The sequence below is a fragment of the Peromyscus leucopus genome, chromosome 4 (genome assembly GCF_004664715.2).
Source record: "Peromyscus leucopus breed LL Stock chromosome 4, UCI_PerLeu_2.1, whole genome shotgun sequence".
Classification (NCBI taxonomy): domain Eukaryota; kingdom Metazoa; phylum Chordata; class Mammalia; order Rodentia; family Cricetidae; genus Peromyscus; species Peromyscus leucopus.
In genome coordinates, this window is record NC_051066.1 from 46,226,172 (window position 1) to 46,250,153 (window position 23,982).

Sequence of the window (23,982 nt, forward strand, 5' to 3'; positions counted from 1 at the left end):
CACAATGAGTCCCAACAATCAGCAGCTGAACAAGGTCACAGAGGTAGTAGCTAATAGCTGAATAAAATGACATGGTGAGGATATATGCTATTGTCACCTACTTTTCCAGCATTAAATAAAAGCCAGAACGATGCAAGGGCAAGGAAAAAGCATGGAGTACTACTGCAGTCCAAGAAAAGAAAATGTATTGCCCATGCACTTAGCATGTCCAGAAGAAGATACGACCATGCTATTCCCAGGCAAGCTGTTTCAGGAGTCTTCACTTACAAGATGGTTGCCTTGAAGGATGAATGGCAATAATCCCAAGAGGCTGATGAACGCTGTACATGACAACGGACTGGTTCCCCCCATGCCACTTGTTGGCCTGCATAACGCGCCGAGTCCCACGGTCAGTCCAGTACACGGTGTCTTCAAACAGAGTCAGGGCATGAGGATGGTGGAGAATCTGGAAGCAGAACTAGACTATGAGACCTCACCCAGAAATGGAAAGGAGATTTTAAAAAGACACCAGGAAGTAGCAAATACAAGTATCGACTCTAGGAATGTCACTCTGCGCTCATTTTTAAAATTGTTTCAGGCCTATCTCTGGTACATCGTAGGCACATATTACCCAGCATCTATTACCCAGTGGCTGGAAGGCTCCTCGTGGGACTTCTCAAATCAGGGGCACTAAACTGTGATAGTTCTTTGGTAAAGTACATATTTTTCTGCATTGGCCAACTTGTAAAACTTAAACAGTATTCATTCAATTAAAAAAAAAAGCGTTTAAACACATAACAGACTCTGGTTTCATTGAGAAATATAAATCTAGTTTATTCATTCTTCCTAAACCCTGGTTTTTAAAGATATATAAGCTAAAGACTAGCATCCACAGAACACTTACTTAAGTCACATTGTCTATTAATCTTTTCCTGTACATGGTACAATCTAACTGAGTAAGATAAAAATATTTTCTTGTTAGGAACAGAAGGTGGTTTATACCTCACTATCGTTGCTCCCGGTCTGGTTTTGTTTGTTTGTTTGTTTTTGTTTATTCTCATTGTGTATATTTGTTCTCAATTCTCTTGATAATGATTTCTACTGTGGTATGAATTTGAACGTTATTGCAAACTTACCAAATCACTAGCAATGACCTGCCTTCGATTGTGCCCATCATAATCACAAAATTCAATGTAGTCAAGGTAGGCATCCATGAAGTAGATGAGTCGGTTGGGGTAGTCAATACTTAAACCAGTGGGCCAGTAGATCTTGTCCTGGACAATGACTGTACGCATGGTACCGTCCATGCTGGCTCGCTCAATTCGAGGGTGACGGCCCCAGTCAGACCAGAACATTAGATGGTTACTGTGAAAGAAAGGAAAGATTACAGCCACATGCCCTCTAGGTATTTTTATAATGTGCATAAAACAAAACATAATGACATGGAAATGCCATGATGCCACCAATTCACAAACAGTCCTTTTCTGTTTATCCCACTACAGTTTTAAGTAGTGAATTGCTTTCTCCATCTTCAGAGATTCATTATAAACTTCACTGATGCCGGGCGGTGGTGGCGCACGCCTTTAATCCCAGCACTCGGGAGGCAGAGCCAGGCGGATCTCTGTGAGTTCGAGGCCAGCCTGGGCTACCAAGTGAGTCCCAGGAAAGGCGCAAAGCTACACAGAGAAACCCTGTCTCGAAAAACCAAAAAAAAAAAAAAAAAAAAAAAAAAAAAAAAAAAAAAAAAAAAAAAACTTCACTGATATGTAATAACTCATCATCCTATAAAAAACACGCTAACTCAGAATCTACATAAAATATAGAATTTCTTCCTGCCTCTTTCTTCCATCAAGGCAATGTCTCTTTCTCATTCATACAACTCTAGAAAATAACATGAACTTCAGGCAGAAACAGCCAGTTTGTGGTATCAAAATCATAGCTAAGTGGCCCATCTACAGGACATTACTGCATGCCTTAATTGCACAGCTACTAAGATGTCTTTCTTACCCTGTTCTGGGATCTAATGCGAGTCCCCTAGGATTGGAGACATTTTTGCTAATCAGTACTGTCCTGTGGCTTCCATCAATTTTAGAAACTTCAATTGTTTCCAGAGCATAGTCCGTCCAGTAAAGATTGCGACCTATCCAATCTACTGCGACCGTTTCCGTCACAGAGAGACCACTTTCATGTATCTACAGACAAAAGAATAAAGGGTGAGTATTAGCATAAATGGAGACAAACACAGAAACTATATGAAAGTCTATCCAATCTACTGTGACCATTTCCATCACAGAGAGACCACTGGCATGTACCTATAGACAAAAGAATAAAGAGTGAATATTAGCATAAATGGAGACAAACACAGAAACTATATGAAAGTCTAGAATAAGGAATCTAGCATGTTGGGATTAGAACAATTCGTCTCCCAATGTAGCTAACCAGTAAGCCAACTGTAGCGTTTTCAGGGTTAATTACAAGGCATTCATAGCCTTAAATAATGCAAGATACTTGTATTAGTGGGTGGTTTCATTTTGATTTTAAAAGCTTCTGCACTCACTAAGAGCTCTACCAATGTGTATACACACGGCGTTCACTAAAGAAATTGTGACTGTCAGGAATCAAGAAACAAACTCAGCTGGTTCAGAAACGGAGAGCACTGGCTGCTCTTACAGAAGACTCCACTGGCAACCACACACGTGCCATAAATTCAGACACATCAAACAAAAAGATTAATCAAACCAGCTGAGGGAGAGGAGGTGCAAAGTTTCCACTCAATTACAGCTCAGCGAAGCAACTTCTTTACTCTTGGACTTTACTCTCTTCCACAAAGATCTACACACACGGCACAGAATTCAGAATCAGACAGAGGCCGGGAAAGCAGACCCACAGCGCTGTAGTTAGTTAGGAATATCCAGACCTCTTGAACATGGTGCGCGGCCCAGGACAAGGGAGGCAAGGACCTTCTCTTGGTGAGGAGCAGTAGATATTATAGAAGGGCTATAGAAGAGCACTTACTGCTCTCTGGTCTGTTCCATTTTGAAAGACACTCCAGGTTTTGCCTTGCTGTAAGTCAGACCAAAGGACGCGACCGGTGACTGAATCAAAATCAAGGGCGACCACGAAAGAGACATCCTGGACCAGTGAATAGATGTTGTGCGTGTGGGCAGTGATATTGTCCACAATGATCTTGTCACGGCTTGCTACAACTAACATCAGATTTTCGGATGCTGTGGAGGAAAGAGAAAAAAGAGACTGTCAAGGAACTGAAAGGAAAATACAATCAAAGGGTCTCTTCAACTTGCAATGGTTGATACTAAACTGGAGAAATGGGGGAGTACGAGAAAAGAATTAATCACTTCATTCCTAACCTCTTAGTTGTCTGCAGCCATACCATCCTAGACACCCCTGATATCTCATCAGAAGCCAAGCTAGGTCAGGGGACCTTACAAAATAGTTGCATTCTGAAATAGCTTTGCTTTGCAGTGGGCATCTGAGTATCAGTCTGGAGTGAGCTGTACTCACAGTCATTCTTGGGCTGTTTTTGCTGTTGTACTTGGCTATCTACCTTAGTTTGATCATAGGCTTGATTCATGTAGTTGTAACAGAGAGTTCTACCTGCAGACTAATATTCCTTCACCGCTTGTCTTTTTAGTAATGTATCACACCACATTTAGGTTGGCCTACGGCTACTCAAACTGCGATAGGTGTCTGCCTCCACTGAAGCCGCAGTGACCAAAAGACTGAGTTCTGATCTATGACAACGATGTATCTACATCCTTAAAAGGAAAGTTGTTTTCCTAGCCTGCTTTCGAAGGAAAAGACTTATTGGATCTTGGATGGAAACTTCATGCTACTAAGAATCTGTTCCTTGGGCCACTCTCATCCAGGCTTCTCAAAAGAAAGGTTCCCATTCTTACATTGGCATTTTTGAAGCAGAGTCTCATGTAGTTCAGGTTTGCCTTGAACTCACTATGAAGCCCAGGCTGACCTGATTCTAACTCCCGAGTGTTGGAATAGCAGACATACGCCACTGGGCCCTACCATAAAAGAATTTTCAAATCCTCCTCTGTTGAATCAACTTGAAAGCAGCTGGATCAATATTCCAATATCTAGTATATTCACTTTCATACAGGTCAAAAGACGTTATTAAAATAAGCAAGCTGTCAGGAGACTAGGAGACTAGTCAGGCTGACCGCTGGTCAACCTTGCCAAATGCTTACACTCCGAGAGAGGCTATTAGATTTCCTGGCGTTAGTTCACGTTTAAGCTGAATGATTACCTGTGACTTTGCAGCTCCGCCCATCGCTTTCCAATGTATATTCCGGATCACAAGCGCACCGGAAGGAACCTCTCATGTTGACACAGTGCTGGCTGCAAAAGCCTGGACTATCGCATTCATTTATGTCTTCACAGGTCTTAGTGTCATTGGCAAGTTGGTATCCTGATGGACATGTGCATGTAGCTCCAAAGGGCCCTTGGATGCACTGATGAGTGCAACCACCATTCAAATGTGAGCAGCTGTCTTGATCTAATATAAAGAGAGTCACAGGGGGAAAGTCAGACACACTGTGATGCCGTCCCGTGCCAACTTTAATGAGAGTTAAGAGCCACATTCTCTTAGATAATCTGTTTCGTTTCTTCTCTGAATTGCCTGCGGATGTATTATCCATGGGAACTGGTCTCTACAACCACCCTCCAGTACTTAGTGCTGTGAGAGAACCTCGTTAAATACAGCTGACTGAAACTAGCATCGATAAAGAGAAATCTAACTTGCTTCCTCCGGAATTCCCCACCCTAACTAGAAATGGAACAATAGGTCTCAAATGTTGCACAGAAAAAGCTGGAGAGTTCAAGTGGAGAGGACACAGATTTGCTAACACACCATCATTCCTTACTCTTAGGGCCAACACAGCAATGGCTAAACCTGCCCAAAGTTAGGTCATATGCCTTGATATGAAAATACCCTCTATTTCCATGAGCACCACAACTTATAGGTAGAGTCATAACACAGGACATGCACTAGAAGAGGAAGGCACAGCAGTTAGTACAACTTCAGCATCCACATGAACATGTGAAACGGTGAGCGTCTAAAATATTTCACAGCCATACCTTGCTGTAGGTCATCTGACAGTGAGCGTTAATTAAAGAGGAAAGAGAAGGGACAGTCATTAGGATCACATGCCAATCAGAGCATTTTAATCACAGCAAACACAAGTCCCCAGATTTGGGTTGTTATATGACAAGTCCGGGTTAAAATGAGAAAATCTTCAAGTTAGAAAAGTTCATGAACACATTGCTAAGAGAGCTACATTTAATCTGACGATGTTATTGTCCTCATTTAGTCTCATTTTTCTAAACAATGACATAAAAAGAAAGGAAAACACAGATATAAAAGTGCAAAGGAGAAGTATTATGCAGTCATGATTTATTGGAATTTAATTATCTTTACTCCTACAGGGATATGAAGTCAGCGAGGAACTAAAATCCCCGTGGGGACACTGACAGTGCTGGGTGACAGCAGACTGCTGCTCAGAATGAATTTATGGCAGGGACATGTGGTCAGGAAACTTACTGCAAAGCGGGGACTCATCGGTCCCATTCGGGCAATCGAAGTTGCCATCACACAGGACACTCAGGCTGACACAGGAGCTGGAGCCCGGGCACTGCCACTGCCAAAAGGGACATTGAAAAGGTGGGGTGGGGCAGTCCTTCTCGTCACTCATGTCCCTGCAGTCATTGTCCCCATCACAGATCCACGATTTGTAGATGCAATTTCCATTGTCACAAAGGAACTGAGACGGAGAGCAGGTCTTGGGAACACAGCCGTTGTGCTCATCAGATCCGTCGATGCAATCTGAATGTCTGTCACACTCCCAGGTGTTGGGGATGCAGGTACCATCCCCTTGGCACTGAAACTCATCTGGGTGGCACATACCAGGAGGCCTGGTTGCTAGGGGGAACAAAGGCACGTGTATGACACAGTTGGGATTGGGATCCCTTTTGTCATATAGATTCAGAGGAAAGTATTCTGGACAAACTGTAGATTTAGACAGAACCAATACTAAAGGCTAAAATGATATCAAATGTTTCCGTACATTGTAGTACATAGAACTATTTATGCGGGGGAGATTAGTGGATCCAATGGCAAACTATGCACAGGATACACTCTTGCATAAAAGTACAAGTCAGACCTACTTCTTGGACTTCTTTTCCTTCTACCAATAAGTTTACACCCTTCCTTCTGATTCCCTGGGATTGTCTAACATGCCACTGTCCGAGCAAATGTTTGAAGTTTTGTTGTTTTGTTTTGTTTTGTTTGAGACAGTGTTTTTCTGTGTAGCCTTGTCTGTCCTAGAATGTTTGAAGATTTTTTTTACAAATAAAATCCATTACACACAAACAGTGGACAGAAAAACAATCATGTTATCAATAGGTCCCTAATCTCTGCATATAAAAAGAACAGGGTCCATCGACTTGTATGCAATCTTCTTTATATACAGGGATAGAAGTTTGACTATGTCATTTCTAAGACTATCTGCCTGGCTTTAATTACATTGGACCCATTATAATCTCTTCCTGAATTTCTATGCCATGATTTGGCTTCCCAATTGAGAGTTGAATGAAACTGCTTTCAGATGAGGCTGATTTATATAGTGGAAAAAGAGAACTATCACAAGTTATCCTCTGGCTTACACACGTGTGTGTGTGTGTGTGTGTGTGTGTGTGTGTGTGTGTGTGTGTGTGTATTGTGGCATGTGCACCCACGTATGTGTGTGCAAATATGCACAAGCACACAAACAAAAGTAATTTTAAAAACCACATTGGTGGATGTCCTTGGAATATGAAAAAATAACTAATGAATTAACTATTTGAAGTATTCATTTATATAACATTAGCTACATCACTACAGCTCATTATATGGTAATACTACCCATGTAATAGTATTGCATGTCAATATCTCATGAACATTTTGTGCTTTACATCTTCCCCCAGTCAGTATGAGTTTAAAAGGAAAACTATACAGTAATATCCAGTACTAAAATAAAGGATCCCTGTGTCTGAAATACACTGTGTATGTAGTACTTACGACAGCCAGCCTCGTCAGAATTGTCCTTGCAATCATACACCCCATCACATCGATATCTGCTGTTAATACAAGCGCTCCCATCAGCACATTTGAACTGAGAACTTGTGCAGTTTAACACTAAAAAGGAAAGAGAAGTGTTTGACAGTAACTCCAAGATAAACTAAGCACCACACAGTAAGAAAAAAGGGAAGCCATCCACTTACCACAACCTGCCTCATCCGATCCATCGACACAGTCCTTGTCCCCATCACAGACGTACAATGGGCTGATACATCGGTGGTCAGGGCATCGAAACTGTGTGGGTTGGCATGTCCCTGAAGCTTCTAATGACATACAAACATGAAGCCAAATTCCGTTCAAGAACTTACCTCAGTCCCATGTGCTCAGATCAGCCACAACGTCAAAGTCAGCACAGTAAGAGAATCCAAAATGAGGATTTGGAATGAGGAGACTCAAGGACAGAGGCAATCTTGGAAAACAGAAGACACTGATCATGGACACACCAGGTGTCTAGCCTGCTGCTGCATCTCCTGAGTCTATGACTCTACCAAGTCTGAGTAACACGGTCAGCCCACCACATGCCAAGCAGCAACAGCCATGCAGGCTGCCCCACCCACAAAGTGAAAGACACAGGTTTCTAGAAACTTAAAAGGGCCCAGCTCCTCTATGAGGAAAATGAATCGCCTAGTCCTGCAACTGATACAAGAATTTAGTTGGGGCCGGGCGTTGTTGGCGCACGCCTTTAATCCCAGCACTCGGGAGGCAGAGCCAGGCGGATCTCTGTGAGTTCGAGGCAGCCTGGCTACAAGTGAGCTCAGAAAGCGCAAAGCTACAAGAAAACCCTGTCTCGAAAAACCAAAAAAAAAAAAAAAAAAAATTTAGTTGGGACTCCAGTGATATAAAAAAAAAAAAAAAGTGGGCATTGGAGACTGATGTCTTTATTCTGTATTAGATGAAGAAAAAAAATCGGCCAGATGTCTGGATACTTACAAGGTATTATATGAATTGTGTGAATTTTTTATTAAAGGCTTTAAAAAATATGTATGTGTGGTGTGTGTATGTATATCTGCATGATCATATGCATGTGTTAAAGAGCACACACGTGCATGCATGCATGTGCAAATCTGTGTGCACTTATGCATGTGATATGCACTGAGAGTCATCCTTCTTTCTCCCCTTAATTTACTGAAGCAGTCTCTCTGGCCGCCCTCACAGCAGAGACTGCAGATGTGTGCACCACCACATCCAGCTAAGGCTGTTAGCTTGTTTTGTTTTGTTTTATAGTTCCTTATCTGGATGTCGGACATTAAGTGCTGTGCTTTGAAAGGCTCAGTACCTTCGGGAGAAGCATCCAACATGGAGCAGACTACTGATACAGAGGAAGACAAGAAAAGAGTCTCAGAGGAAAGAATCCAAATCATTCGAAGGCTGACCAACCCACAGAGAGCAGCTCAAAACTCACCACAGTTCTTTTCATCTGATCCGTCCGAACAATCATTGTCTGTGTCACAGACCCAGTCTCTTGGGATGCACAGGTGATTGTCGCAGGTGAAGGAGGTGGGTGGGCAAGTAGAAATTGTACTTGTGGGGCAATTTTGCTCATCACTGCCGTCTATGCAGTCATTGTGTTTGTCACAGCGCCACTGAATGGGGATGCACTGTCCACCGCGGACACAGGTGAAAGCCCAGGACGAGCAAGAATTATCTACAAACAGCCACAAAGGGGTCACGACAGCGTTCTCACCTTTCAGTGCAGTGTTATACAAAGTTCGGAGAAATGGGAGGGCGGTTTAGGTTTGTGAAGTACCAAGCATAGTATATACACAACATCATGTATATACACACATTAAAAGAATATTATGGTGTAGTTACAGTTATCTTAAATTCGACTTTCTCTAGTGGGTATATAATCCTAGTCTCATATTTATTTCCCTTCTATTTCAGGAAAATCTACAACGTTTCAAAGAACTCTTCTTTCTCTCTGAAAGCCCAGGGTATTACTGGCCTCAGTTCAATAGATGTTTCCCATTTTTTTAATGGGACACTTGGGTGTTGTGGAATAATCTTTTTGTATAGCTAGGCAGGATTTCCAGGCACAGAGGATACTGGGAAGAATGGCGGAGAGTCGGAGAGAAGCAGAGGAAGCAGAAAACAGGATACGTATATGAGGTCAATGTCATGAGCCTCGGGTAAGGACATAGATTAATAGAATTAATAGATTAATAGAAGTTATAAAAACTAGCTAAAAACAAGCCTAAGCCATCAACCAATTAATAATAATTAACTGATCATTATTAATTAATTCATAATTAATAATACATCTCCATGTCTGGGAGCTGGCTGGCAAGATGAAGACCCACAACACTTTGGCCTTGCGCAATGCTAATTAGAACCGAAACATCATGGACTAGTGTAGAGATGGAGATCCATTCTTCTCCAATTCATTTCACACAGGACATGAGGTTTTCTGAGGCTACAGTTGCAAGTACCTATGATACTGTGATGCTATTCTCTCCATTGCCAGAGATCAAACTCAGGGCCCTCTTCATGCTAAGAAATTTCACTGTGTCTGAGCCCTATCCTCAGCCCTGATTTGACTTACAAATTTGACTTATCAAAATGAACTAACTACATTGGTCCAAAGAGCTAATACCAAAAGGATTCTGGTCACAATAATCTAATCCACCTGTAACATTACCTATGAGTCGTGCTTAACTTCCTATAGTCTCTGCAGTGCATGTTATGAATCTTATATTCTAAAAATGCCCCAGTCATGCTTTCCCATGCACATAGCCCATGCTTTTATTATTGCTTACATGACCACTCCTCTGTTCTATTCACCTCTCCCGAAATTCCGGCAGGCAGATACTTACTAAATGTACCACACTGATGTTCGTCACTGTTATCATGACAGTCATCCACTCCATCACATCGGAAGAAACTGGGCACGCACTTTCCATTGTCACAGGCGAAAGAGTAGGAGCCACACTGCTGTGTGGGCGGCTCGTTGACTGGATCGCCCTCACATGTCATGTGATTATCCTGAAGCTTCATTCCATAGGGGCACCCACACAGCCTCTGGAAGTCGGGTGCTGGATAGCACAAGTGGCTGCAGTCCCCGTTGGGATGGGTGGGCTGGTTGCAGTAGTTAGACCCTGAACATGAAAAACAAATAGATTCATTGGGCGCAGGGTGGGGAGATCAAGGGGTGGAGACAGATAAAAAAAGAAACCATTCCAGACCCAGTACAAAGTTGGAAATCAGCATTCCACTTAAATACAGAAAATTGCTAAGATGTGTATTTCCAAGAAAGCAAAGTCTTGGCAGAGGGGAATAGAGCACTATCAGGAATACTTAAAGAGAAAGGAGAAAGATAACTATGTCCGCATGGAGAAGGCTTGGCAGTCCCTCCTCACCAGTCTGGAGGCCAGCATCGTATGCTTTCACGTTCATGACGCTGTTGATCCCACTTCGAATAACTGTCATATCGCTACCATCCGATTTCCTTACCCGAATAATAGCACCTAGTCTCCAGTCTGCTACGAACACATGATCTGAGCAGAAAAAAAGATCCATTAGTTTTCCAGTCACAGTTTGAGGAAATGTGATAGGCTTACAAGGATGCAGTGGTCCAAGAACCCCTCTGTCATCCATCTGTAACCATTTGTTCTTTGAAAGTCCATATTTTATTGATATCATGGGTCAGGTTGAAGCAGGTATGTAATGGCATTTAGTAGTAATTAGGCTTAAACTTCCATAGATAAAAATGAACACAAAAAAGAATCTTAAGGCTGAGTTCTTATCCATAGTAAAAATATTTAACTGTGAAAAGGAAACAGAGCACATCATCTCCTGTAGTTTTTAAGAAGAAAATGTACAGATTTCATAAAAAAGAAAGTGTGTTTGAGAATATCAGCAATTATGCAAACCCCTATATGATCCTAATAATTTAAATATCAGCAGTGAATTCTGTGTAATGCAAGACCATAACTAACTAGAAAATACAAATAAACATAACACACTTACAATGTCACCCATGTTATGAAATCAAGTTCCCTCATCTGTGATCCACACTAGCACATCATGGGAAGCCAGTAAATCTTATCTACCTTTATTACAAATTTCAGTTCCACTTTCAGGAAAGTATCTCATTGTATTTAAATAGATAAGTCCTGTACAGTATACAGTAAAAACAAACAAACAAAAACCTAACTAGTCTTTCACTGAAAGATTAATGATTTCCATAGTGTTGTGAAACAAAAGAACACTCCATACCAAGTTCATAATGAGGCTAGACATGGTGACATTCATATATTTCTGAGACTGGGGAAGAAAGTCCATGGGTTTGAGTGAGCCTAGGCTATGTGGGAATACCCTATCTTCAAGGAAAAAGAAGAAATTCACAACACAAGTCAAAATTGATAGAAACTAATATTATTTTGGGAATATAGTATTGTTCTCATGGGTGTGCACTCAATTTTTCATACTGGTAATACCAAAAGATATCCAAATATCCCAGCATATAGCCAAGAAAAATTAACATTTTTAAAATGTTCCTTGACGGGTAAAGTGACCTGCTGACGTCCCAAGCAACCTAAGTCAGAAGCTCACTTTTTAGTAAAAGGGGGACCTGTAGGGTCCTGACCCCCGTTTTGGGTAACTGTTGCCTTGCTTGCTGACCTTGATCTTGATATCCTCCCAATGCTAATTCCCTGCCGGGTTCCACCCTCCTGAATGCTTAAGACAAGGAATGTTCCTTGTCTGTGTATTCTGCATAATGGGCGTTAACAGCTTAGATGCAAGATTGTAAAACATCAGTAGTGAACTTCTGCCCTCTGGGGTTCTCCCATTGTGCTGTGAGCCTGTATTTAAGACCTCTTCCCTCTTTCAATAAACAGCATTCGGTATTAAATAAATAAATAATTAAATAATTAAAAGAAAATTGGGAATCAATCTCCAAATAAAATAAAATGTTCCTATGTACTAGCAAATAGCATGTTTCTGATATTTGAAAGGTGGGGTAAATGCACAATGTAGGGAACTGTTTATAATTGACTTGTCTCATCAAAATCTCAGGGTGTTTTTAAAATACCACACACACCATAGATAGACAGCAAGATGGAATGCATATTCAGTATGACTACCCACTCTAGTTTCAACAGGAACACAACTAGTTTATGCACAGGGCTTTTGGTAGCTCTATACAAAATGTCACCCCTCAAACTAGACAAGTTATGGTTGGTCATGTATAGCCAGGATAGATTTAAATCTCTTCTCATTCTCACTATTTAGTTGATGTTGGTTTTGAACTTGCTCAAGCTGGCCTCATGATTCTCCTGCCTTAGCCTTCCAAGTCCCGGGATAACAGAAACACAACACCATAAGGTCTGGGCTAGCATTTGTGTGCAATGCACAAGCTACACAGAACCTGTTGCAGGAATAAACAAGCCACCTGTCTTATTTTTCATCGTCTTGCTATGTAGGCTAGCAATGGCTTTGAACATGTGGCCCAAGCCACTCTCATGGTCATTTTCCTGCTTCAGCCTCCCAAGCAAGTATATGCCACCAAGCCTGGCTCACCAGGTATCTTATTCTCAGCAAGTAAGTCCCAGAAGCATGTCTCCACTGAAGAAGGTAGTTGAGAGAAGGAGATCAATGTTTGACTACAATCATGGTGGCTATTGTTCCCCACAATTCCATGCCTCTCAGAAATCTTTACTAGTAATGTGAAAGCAGTATTGAAATATGAATGAAAATGTTCTTCATGAGTCAATTTTGGCATGGGATATAGTTTTGTGGCAAAATATATTCCTGGTATGTGTGAGACTTGGGTTCATTCTATAGCACTGGGGAGAAATAATGTTGTGTCCTATCATTTCTGTGAAATGAAGAGGGCATTACCTAACTTTCTGACAAAAAACTTCCAATACATGAATGAATGTACAGTGATGAATACATATAATCATCCTTCCAGAAGGATTCTGATGAGGTTCTTGACAGAGCACTGTGAAATTCTACAGCAGCTACTATTTTATTTTCAAAAATGATATAGGTATAATTTACTGATTTCTCATGTGCTACTATCTAAGCGCATACTCAGGAAGTATACAATAAGTATAAACTACAATTAGTCAATATTATCAAGATTTGTCCAGAACACTCTAAAAATGGAAATTTCCATAAACCAAACATTTTTCTACATTTAATAGGCTAACTTTAAGTTCCAAGTACAAAACATCACATACCTTTTATTGCTTCAAAACATACCGTTAAAAATGGTCAGTCCAAATGGGTGTGTCATCTGTTCTATATGGCCCAGTTGTTTTCTATCTAAACCATCAAAGGTGCTGTGCTCAATTTTATCGAAAAAGGCATCTCCCCAGTACAATCTTGAAGCACTAAAGGAAAAACAAAAGTTATCTAATACCAATAAATGAACAGAGTGTCCTGAGCACTGAGAACATTGATAGTTTTCATACAAAAGTCAAATATGTCTATTAAAAAATTAAGTTGTATGTTTCCCACAAATACAGTAAATTTGGAACTTGAAATCTGAGTTATGGGGCCGGTCGGTGGTGGCACACGCCTTTAATCCCAGCACTCGGGAGGCAGAGCCAGGCGGATCTCTGTGAGTTCGAGGCCAGCTTGGGCTACCAAGTGAGTTCCAGGAAAGGCGCAAAACTACACAGAGAAACCCTGTCTCAAAAAAACCAAAAAAAAAAAAAAAATTGAGTTATGAAGTCTGTTTTCCTCCTTGAGAAATAAAGAATATTGATGTTAATGTTTTAAAGACTGAATAAACTTCTGCCTTTACTCCCATAAACTACTTTAATAATCTCTATTCATAAGTTCATTTCTCTTATTCCAAGACAAGTCAACTCTTGAGAACCCCCAAAGCACACATATTCATTAATTGACTTGTTGATTAATTCCTATCCTTAAGATATCTCTATAAGAAATAAACACACACTAGCTACATTTCATCAGCTCTCTCCAACACAGTCTGGAACTTCATCCATCTTGACCTTGTCATTCTGCTGTTTCTTGATTTTCATCCCGCCAGCACCTTGCCAATTGTGTTTGGATTTTGTATTATTCAACATCCATCACTTATCTATGAAAAAGTCTCAGAAGGCATTCAATACTCATTTCCTTTTATTGTGCCACCATGTATCCAGTATGCCTCCTCCATGCTTTACGGTGATGAAAATCAGATGGTATCTACTCACCTCCAATCAATGGCCAAACCATTGGGCCACCCCAGACTAGTGTTGACTATAGGCATTAGGTGAGATCCATCACTCCATGCTCGCATAATTTTAGCAGGACGCTGCCATTCACTGAAGAATATAAACCTAAAAAGTAGGAACAAATCCAGGAGACCAACATTGGGACAAACTGATGACTCTGAGTTACAACTGATTTTACTCTCCATACATGCTCTCAGATTTGGCATATTTAATTCTAAGTTTACATAAGTTGTAAATATGTGATCACAATCACAATTATAAATGATGTTAAAATGGACATCTAGCCGGGCGGTGGTGGCGCACACCTTTAATCCCAGCACTTGGGAGGCAGATGCAGGAGGATCTCTGTGAGTTCAAGGCTAGCCTGGGCTACGGAGTGAGTGCCAGGACAGGCTCCAAGCCAAAAAAAAAAAAGCACATCTAGGACAGAAAAAAAAGTTTTAGGCCTAAAATTTCTGTCACCCATGAGTGCTGATTTGTGTCAGGCATGGTGGCACACACCTTTAGTCTCAACGCTCGAAAGGCAGACTGGTCTACATGGTGATTTCAAGAGAGGTTGCTAGGTTTTTATCTTTAAACTATCTGTATAACCTTGCTGGCATTCAGTTTGTGATCCTTTTACCTCTGCTGCTACCACCATACCACCAATAATCATCTATCATTTTTCATATGTAACCCTGCTTCAAATCAAATTTTATTTTCTTTTTCTCTGTGATTTAACATCCAGAACCCACCAGATCATTCTCTGTTCATTCTTCTATAGAGAAATTATAAATTTACAAAACAAAAAAAAATTCCAAGGTTAATCTCAAAACAACATCTTTTTTTTTTTTTAAGGCAATGTTTCTCTGTGTAGTCCTGGCTGTCCTGGAACTGACTCTGTAGACCAGGCTGGCCTCGAACTAAGAGATCCGACTGTCTCTGCCTCCCTAGTGCTGGGATTGAAGGTGTGTGCCAATATATCCAGCTTCTTTATCTCTTTCATACAACCCCTACAAATCAAAGCCAATGTTATGGCTTCTTATCACTTTAAAGAAAAAGGAAAGAACTTAACAGCTTTTCAAAAGCAAAGATTTAGATTATATATACTAGAAAAATCAACTCTGTGGATGGACATTGTATAAAGTGAACACAGACTTTGTTGTTGGGTAAAGAAAAAAGCTGTGTCTGGGCAGGTCTAGAGTTTGACAACGGATTTGGCTTAACAGTGTGAGCCCTTCACAGGCCACTATACCTCACAGAGCCACAGACTCGGCATCTCAGAAGCCGATTGGGCATGCCTCCTCCATAAGCTAATCTGTGACCAAATGAAGAGCTATTTATGGTCCCCCAGGTGAGGGAAGCCGGCCTTGGTGATTGACTCCATTCAAATGTAACTGAGTATCTCATGCTTGCTCTGGATAAGCTGTTGAACATGCTCAAGTAAGAAAAAGAATGGAGAAAGAACACTCTAGACTGTTCCGGTCCCTTCTGACTGACCAGTGCCAATGGCAGCACATGAAACAGGGATATTTAAGCTCTTACACCAAAAACTATAAGATGATTAGCACCCCCACTGTATCAATACATTAGAGCAGGGCAAGAATTGGATCTTTTCTTGACAATCTTACCATACATTTTCCTCCCTACAGTAACTTTAGAGAAACCATACTCCTGGAAAGGAAAAACATAGAAATAGGGTTGACTTAAGCTTCCGCCAAAGGGATGAGGTTGAAAGTGAGTGTGCAGGTTGATCCCCGGGGCAGCACACTGTCAAAGGCGTACAGCAGTTCCAAGCTCTCACGTACCCAGCAGTAGGATGCACCACAATGGACCTCGGGTTATTTAAATTGCTGATTATCTGTCTCGGGACTTATCAGCCAGCCTCATGACACTGACGCTCTTTGTCCCTCCATCTGTCCAGTAGAGATTCCTTGAAATCCAGTCAAAACTTAAAGATTCCACATTTCCCAACCTGTTTGCTACAAGAACTTCTCTGCCTAGAAGTAAAAATATAATCGGAGTATTTAAGGCAAACTTCCCAACTGCTGCACATTTAAATGTTGGGCATATTTTAAAAAACACGTGTGGAATTCTTTAAAGGGGAAAAAAAAAATCTGCCAGTGCTGAGCAACCCTGAGATAAACCTAGAATCTACCCCTTGCCCACAGTTGGCTCCCAAAGAGGAGATACGGTAGTGATAAACAGAACTGAGTCTGGATTTATTCCCTTGCTCAACCTTCCAGAACACATGAGGATGAGATACCTGAGCTCACCTACTACCACCCAGAGACAGCTCTGGGCTGACACTGCCAGGTACAGTCGGGGTGGCCCCACAGACACTGCCGCCCAACCCTCCCGGACGCTCGGCGGGCTTTGTACAGCCGCTGATGGCCAGGACTGCAGAGGAACCAGGAGGGCTGCTGGCATGAGAAGACCTCTCTTTCTCTGTATTTCATTCCCTGCAAAAACCTTGTGGCTTCCTTCTCTCCAACTCGTTGAGAATAAGCAATCGCATTTCTCTGTTTTGCAGATGATAAAAATGAAAGGCCAGCCGGGCGGTGGTGGTGCACACCTTTAATCCCAGCACTCGGGAGGCAGAGCCAGGTGGATATTTGTGAGTTTGAGGCCAGCCTGGACTACAGAATGAGATCCAGGAAAGGTGCAAAGCTACACAGAGAAACCCTGTCTCAAAAAAAAAAAAAAAAAAAAAAGCCCTGGTTTCTTACCCATATATATATCAGAACACTAATGAGGAGTGGTATGTTACTTGAGTACTCACTAGGAGCCAGGTCCTTCACATAGACTCATTCATCCTCATGGGTACTATATCGAGTGGGGATTACTATTGTGACCGTTCTAGAGATGATGTATTATTGGGAGGTGGGAAATGAAGCACTGGGTATAAAGAACATGGAAAGAAAGGAGAAAGAAATGGGAATCTCCTATGCACACAGCTTGATGGTACATGGCAAACTAGAGGTTCCCAATGGGAGCAGAGAGAGGGAGAGAATTCTACTTAGTCCTGCAGCTTAGTGAGGGGCTAGTGAGTTAGTGACAGAGACTGAAAGACGGAAAAGTCAAAGGACCACCAGGTTGGGGCTCCTAGGACTTTCAAGCTCAGTCTGAGCTTAGTGGTGGCATGAGCCCATAATCACAGCACTTGTGAAGTTGAGGCAGGAGGATGGCTGTGAGTTCAAGATCAGCCTATGTTAGATAGCATGGATCAAGGCCAGCTGGGGCTTCATAGGAAGACCCTGTCTCCAATAAACTTTCAGATAAATCTAACCTCATTTATAACTTGTTTTGAAAATAGGAGAGATGTCTGGTAGTTTATACCTATTAACCCAGAACTCAGGAGGCTGAAGCAGGGGGATTCCTGCAAGTTCCAAGCCAGTATGGGCTACAGCAAAGGAGAGGAGTAGGGAAGAGAAGGTCAAAAACCACATTTTTTTTCTTTTTTTTTAGCAAAAAGAATGAGTAATTGGTAGTACCAGCGAAAAACAAATCAAATATGTCAACACAAACACACACGCACGCTTCCTCACCTGTGCCGTCAATTTTTTGTTTATAAATTATGTCTTTTGCCGTATCTGAGAAGAAGATGGTGCTGGACTGGGCATCAAAATCAATTCCAATAAAGGAGGAAGGACTCCCCGTGATCGGAACCATGACATCTTCCTGAGTGGAGAGGGTGAACGGGATCCCTCGTACCGCCATTTTCGATGAGAAGAGCAGGAAGTTCCTAACAGCTGGAGGAAGAGAAAAGAAAGAGCGAGGTCAGCAGCTGTGCAGCCCAGTCCTGCTCCAGAGACGGTGACGGTGTTCCTCAGAAGGAAACAGATACGCAAATGCAATGGTCACAAGAAATGAAGACTTTGCTTTTTGTTATTGCTCTTCTATGCACCAATATCATATATAGTCACGCCCCAGTCACCCTTTCTTGTGTTTGAGGTGGGGTGGGTGCACTCCTGAGAGACCAAAGGCCAGAGGAGGATGCTCTAACCTCTATTCCCAGAGACCATGTCTCTCACCGAACCTGGAGCTCACCATTTTTAGGTAGGCTGGCAGCCAGCAAACCCGGAGGATTCGCCTGTCCCTGACCCTCTCACGCTGTCCCAGTACTGGGGTGACAGGCACTCAAGGCGATACCTGGCCTTTGACATGGCTGCTGCAGACCCAACCTCAGACCATACCACAGCAAGTGCTGTCACCCACGGAGCCATCCATCATCTCTCCAGTCCCCTCATCACAGATTTATTCCTTCCCAAGACATTTAAATTTATCCTTAGGGAATGATATATAAAGAATGGTGTCCAGGACTGAGCATGTACACAACTCGGTGATAGAAGTGCTACCTAAGGCCGGGCGGTGGTGGCACACGCCTTAATCCAGCACTCGGGAGGCAGAGCAGGCGGATCTCTGTGAGTTCGAGGCCAACCTGGGCTACAAGTGAGCTCCAGGAAAGGCGCAAAGCTACACAGAGAAACCCTGTCTCGAAAAAAAAAAAAAAAAAAAAAAAAAAAAAAAAAGAAGTGCTACCTAACGTGTATAAGCACTGAAAGAAAGTGTCCATAGAGGGAAGTTTTTTAAATGGAATGTACTGCTGGGCGGCGGCGGCGGCGGGGCGGCGGCGGCGGCGGCACACACCCCAGCACTCGAGAGGCAGAGCCAGGCGGATCTCTGTGAGTTCGAGGCCAGCCTGGTCTACAGAGTGAGTTCCAGGACAGGCACCAAAACTACACAGAAAAACCCTGTCTCGGAAAAAAAAAAAAAAAAAAAAAGGAGTTTCCTAAGATCTAATATAAAAATTACAAGTGGGATTTTTTTTTTTAAACACAATTCTACACCAAGAACTCTACTATACTAGGAAGGTAGAGGCAAATGAATCTCTGTGTTTGGGTCAGCCTGTTCTTCTGTATAGCAAGTTAGAGGAAACCAGGGCTACATACAAAGACCCTGTCTCAAAAAACCAAAAAGAATGAAAGAGTAACAACAAGAAGGTAGATTATTAAGAAAGAAATAAAGGAACGAGAGAAATGAAAAATAGGGAATGATGTCTAACAGCAAAGAAAACCATGACAGTATATTAGAAAATTCAAAGATAATGGAGGTACAGCCAAAATAAAAAGACGAAAATTTAACAAATATCCTACACCATAACAACACACTACACCAGGAGCAGGACTATCTAGAGAACAAGAATAGGCCATATTCTATGAAGAGAGTCATAAAGGGAAATGTGCAACAGTGTTAGTGGAGTCCATGACCGTCATGAACTGACGTGCAGACAACCCAAGAGGAGCAGCCACCTCCAAGAGAGCCAGAAGGAAGAGGGGAATGAAAAAGACAAGAACTCTTTTGGACTAAAACAATAAGGCCAGGTGAGCAAGAAGTCATCCCCAGGAATGGGCAGCTTCCCACCCAATCAAACTTTAGGCTAAGTGGAAACGGATGATAGGCATGGCACTGGGGGAAGAATAGATACGGAGAACCCAAAATGGTGTTACACACCAGTGATGCTAGCACATGGGATACCGAGGCCGGAAGTCCATGAGTGCCGAGCCAGCCTGAACTACACAGGGAAATTACCTAAAAAAGGAAAGAAGTAACAGTAGAAAATAACTCAAACCCAGCTATACAGAATCTAAAGGCCATAGCTAATAATTCATAATAATAAAAGGGGACAGCGGTTTCAGGGAGAAATCCCTGAACAAGGAACCAAGTCTTGGATGTGAATGGTTCTATACACAGAGAACAACACTGTACCCTTCTTAGAGAAGAATTTTCAGGAGGAGCTGGCGGGGCAGAAGATGGGTGCCCACACAACCCACGTGCTACCAGATAGAAAGACAGGAAAGGCAGATTTCTTACCAACACAGTGGCGCTCATCAGTGTCCAGTTCAAAGCCGAATTCGCACTTGCAGCGGTAGCCCAGGCCGTCGTTATCCGTTCTGTGACTGAGGACACAGACCTGCTCACAGCCCCCATTGTTACTTCCACATGGATTGCTGGCTGGGGGAGGCACACGAATTAAGACGCGTTGAGAAAAAGAAAGTATCTCAAGACCCACACAACCATTTGGGGAACCTCCATTGGCTACAGCTTCAGGACCTTTATTCCTACTTGCCACTGCACATGCCTCCAGGCTGGTCTCTCTAATCCTCCACTCTCAGACTAGCAGTGATACAAACAGGGCTCCTGCACTGTATCAACTATGAATTCTTTTTCTCAGACAACTCTGTCAGTGTGCTGGCCTCCAGTATATTAAGTGCTACAGCTCCAATTTAGAAGCTATCCAAATAATTTATTCTTACTATATAATTTTCTCTATTACACATTGAGTACATATTTTACGAGTAAACTAGTGTGCCACCAACAACTCTAAGACCGAAATATTATCCTAGCTGGTTCTGATAAGTTAAGGTGCCCAAGACTGAGTGCTTGACTAAAACAGATCTGGTTCCAGCACTAAGCTACTCCGGATGCTTTATAAATTTTATATTTCATGTATGAGTGTTTGCCTGCATTTGTGTCTGTACCCCATGTGTGTGCAGTGTCCAAGGATGCCAGAAGAGGGCGTCAGGTCCCCTAGAACTGGAATGGCAGCCTGTTGGGAGCTATCATGTGGGTATTAGGGTTCTCTTCACTGCTGAGACCCTCATCAACTTTTTAAATTGTCCTCTGAACCTTTGACTTATTCTTATAAAACTCTTTTCCTCTCAACTGTGTTGATTTGAGGAACTAGCCAGACATCTTTCAGAGCCAAATAATGAAAATAGTATGAATGGCTGAACAGATTATGGAAGCTTTGTACTCAGAGATTTCCAGAACATTTTCAGACCAAGTATGCATTTTATTTATATTTATTGTAGTAAATGCTATCCATCTAAATATATCTAGTGTATAATTTGTTCCAGTAAGTGGTTTTTCTGTCTTTTTTAAAGACCAACTTACTTTACAGTTTTTCTTCACAGATTTTCAAAACCAGTGCCATTCTGTTTTTGTTACTATGGCTCTATAATATAATTCAAATTCAGAAGGCTCTGCTGGGATTAAAGACACTTGCAACCACCCCAGGTTTTGAATCAGAAGATTGAATTATTGACCAGATAAACATATCTGGTCCATGACAGCCTTAATGCAAACCAAAGAAAAAATGCAAAGTAGAAAATGAAGCTGACACTAAGTCACATGACCACTTAGTGGCAAGAGGTTTCTCTCAGTAGATGATAAAGAGGTGGTTGGCATAGTTCATTTGCTGCTAGCGCCAAGCATCTGGGCAGCCTCTGAAATACACTGCAGGAGCCAAGAAACATCAGCTCAAGGACTGCCCTCTACACCCGTGACTGTAACTCTGCACTAAACGACATCGATTTCTTCAAATGTGCATTCTAGACAACCTTCATATATATGAGCAGCACTCAGATCTCATGAGAAGCCTCATCATTAGTTTCCATGACTACAAGAAACCCTTTCCTGTACCAAGTCAGGTGACCATGGCCCAGAGACTTACCATGGGGCTGCCTGAGGGCATGGTAAACTGCCACTCCATAAGGCCTCAGGTTAGACTGGTGGTACACTTGAGGGTTGGTCTCCGAGAACTTGTTTGCTTTCATCACAGCCAGCTTTGTCCAATCAGTAAAGAACACATGTTCCTCGAACAAGCTTATTCCAAAGGGATGAGGGACGAGGGAGCCTCCACGAGCCACGGTCTTTCTGTTGACAAAGGATGCATGCGTGTTTCATACCATTGGTCCAGGGATAATTTGTTCAGTTGACTGACTAAAAACCTAAATCGCTTCTTGTTGTGATATAGAATATGTTGAAAGACACATGCTTTTGAAATCCCTCTTCCAAGGGATTGGAAAAAAGAACTGAGACAAATACCAGGTTGGGGTTGTAGCTCAAAGTAGAGGCTTCCCACCATGTTAAGGTCCCAGTCCACCAAAGCAAAGGAAAGAGGGGAGAAGAGGAGGAGGAGGAGGAAGAAGAAAGAGGAAAATGAGGAGGGAGCAGGAGAAGACAGACTCAATCCTCAGGCTTGTTCTAATGCTTTCTCACTTGCCCTTCACACTTCTAAGGTTGCCTCACATAGAGAAGGTAATATCTGCAACAGTGTTTTAAAATCCATACATGGGTGGCCCAGCATTCGGGAGGCAGAGGCAGGTGGATCTCTGTGAGTTCAAGGCCAGCCTGGGCTACAGAGTGAGTTCCAGGAAAGGCGCAAAGCTACAAAGAGAAACCCTGTCTCGAAAAACAAAAAAACAAAAAAAAAGTCCACACATGGATGGATGCAGTCAGGATCAGGAATCTCGTGGGTAATCCCCCAACAGTAATTCCCCACTGCACCACGGACCACTCCTCAGAAACCAGGAGACAAAACAATGCAATGCAGAGGTGGACACCTGGCAAGCCCTCTCAGCCGCTGGGGGAAACTGTCCACAGATCATAACTGTAGCAGGCAAGCAATTGGCATAAATCATTTGATTAAATACAGAAGAGAAGTGAGGTCAGTGAGAGCAGTTCTGAAGGAAAAACTTATTATCTATCTGAAAGAAAAATGTTACCAGGCCCTGAAAACCATACAATGAGGCTCTTGAAAAAATAAACAATTCAAATAATGATGATAATAATGTAATTGTTTTTAAAGAGCACGTCACTGCAGACACAAATCAACACACACACACACACACAATCAATCAAACTCTTATTTCACAAACTGGTATTTTAATTCTGCTCCTTTAGATTTTATAAAGCCAAAAAAAAAAAAAAACCCTCACCTTTGAACTCCATCGTAGGTAACAGTTTCGATGTAGTCATACCGAGAGTCCACCCAGTAAACTCGCTTGGACACCAGATCCAGAGTGATCCCAGCAGGCCACCCCAGTTTTGTTTTTACCAGATCTTTCCGGTTGCTGCCATCCATGAAGGCTCTTTCCACCTTGGGTTGCCCAGAAAGGCTTGCCCAATCTGAGAAAAATAAGTAGCTACCAAAGAAGAGTAGAAGATGAAAGAGTCTGTTTTGTAAGTTTACTCTGGCCTCCTAAAACTCACCTATGGGGGGCTAGAGAGTTGGCATGGACTGCTCTTCCAGAGGACCCGGGTTCAAGTCTCAGCACCCACATGGCAGCTCACAACTGTCTATAACTCCAAGATCTGACACCCTCACACAGACACACATGCAGGAAACACACCAATGCACATAAATTTTTTTTTAAAAAAAAATCTTGCCTATGGAGGTCTAGAACATTTTGCATTTAAACTTGAAGGGAAGTAGACCAGAGTTGGTGTGCTGTGTTGGTTCACACTGCTGATCAGCAGGAGACCTACAGAGGGGTAGATCAAGGGTGAACCAAAACGGCCTTCCCCCTTTAAAATCCCTGTCAGCTAGTTCACATTGAGGCATCCCCTTAATATGGGTGGAACATACTAATGCTGTAATGTAATAACTGAACTGAACCAGAGCCCACAGCTGGACAAGTGTGGTTAAACAGGAAGAAGACAGTTCATACCACATATCAGGTGTTTCCAGCACACTAGAAGGTGTGCTTGGATTATAAAACCTCATATGGACTTAGAACTCTGCTAAAGCCTCTGTGCCTAGGAACCTACTAAACATGGGTTCTGGAGTACAGAACCTAAAAGAACTCAGAATTACCCTCCAATGGATCAATGAGGCTTAGA

General features: G+C 42.2%; 1 protein-coding gene across 1 annotated transcript in view; it reads right to left on the minus strand.

The window, feature by feature from the left end:
• Lrp2 (LDL receptor related protein 2) overlaps positions 1-23,982 on the minus strand; it is a 162,068-nt gene that overhangs the window by 79,505 nt on the left and 58,581 nt on the right. The window contains 19 exon segments of the mRNA XM_028882005.2: positions 268-445; positions 1,116-1,344; positions 1,987-2,171; positions 2,995-3,206; positions 4,259-4,507; positions 5,552-5,929; positions 7,067-7,183; positions 7,270-7,389; positions 8,529-8,771; positions 9,940-10,221; positions 10,483-10,620; positions 13,334-13,464; positions 14,296-14,421; positions 16,104-16,164; positions 16,167-16,295; positions 17,844-18,047; positions 20,170-20,310; positions 21,812-22,014; positions 23,079-23,285. Of these exon segments, the coding sequence (XP_028737838.1) occupies positions 268-445; positions 1,116-1,344; positions 1,987-2,171; positions 2,995-3,206; positions 4,259-4,507; positions 5,552-5,929; positions 7,067-7,183; positions 7,270-7,389; positions 8,529-8,771; positions 9,940-10,221; positions 10,483-10,620; positions 13,334-13,464; positions 14,296-14,421; positions 16,104-16,164; positions 16,167-16,295; positions 17,844-18,047; positions 20,170-20,310; positions 21,812-22,014; positions 23,079-23,285 (3,533 nt within the window).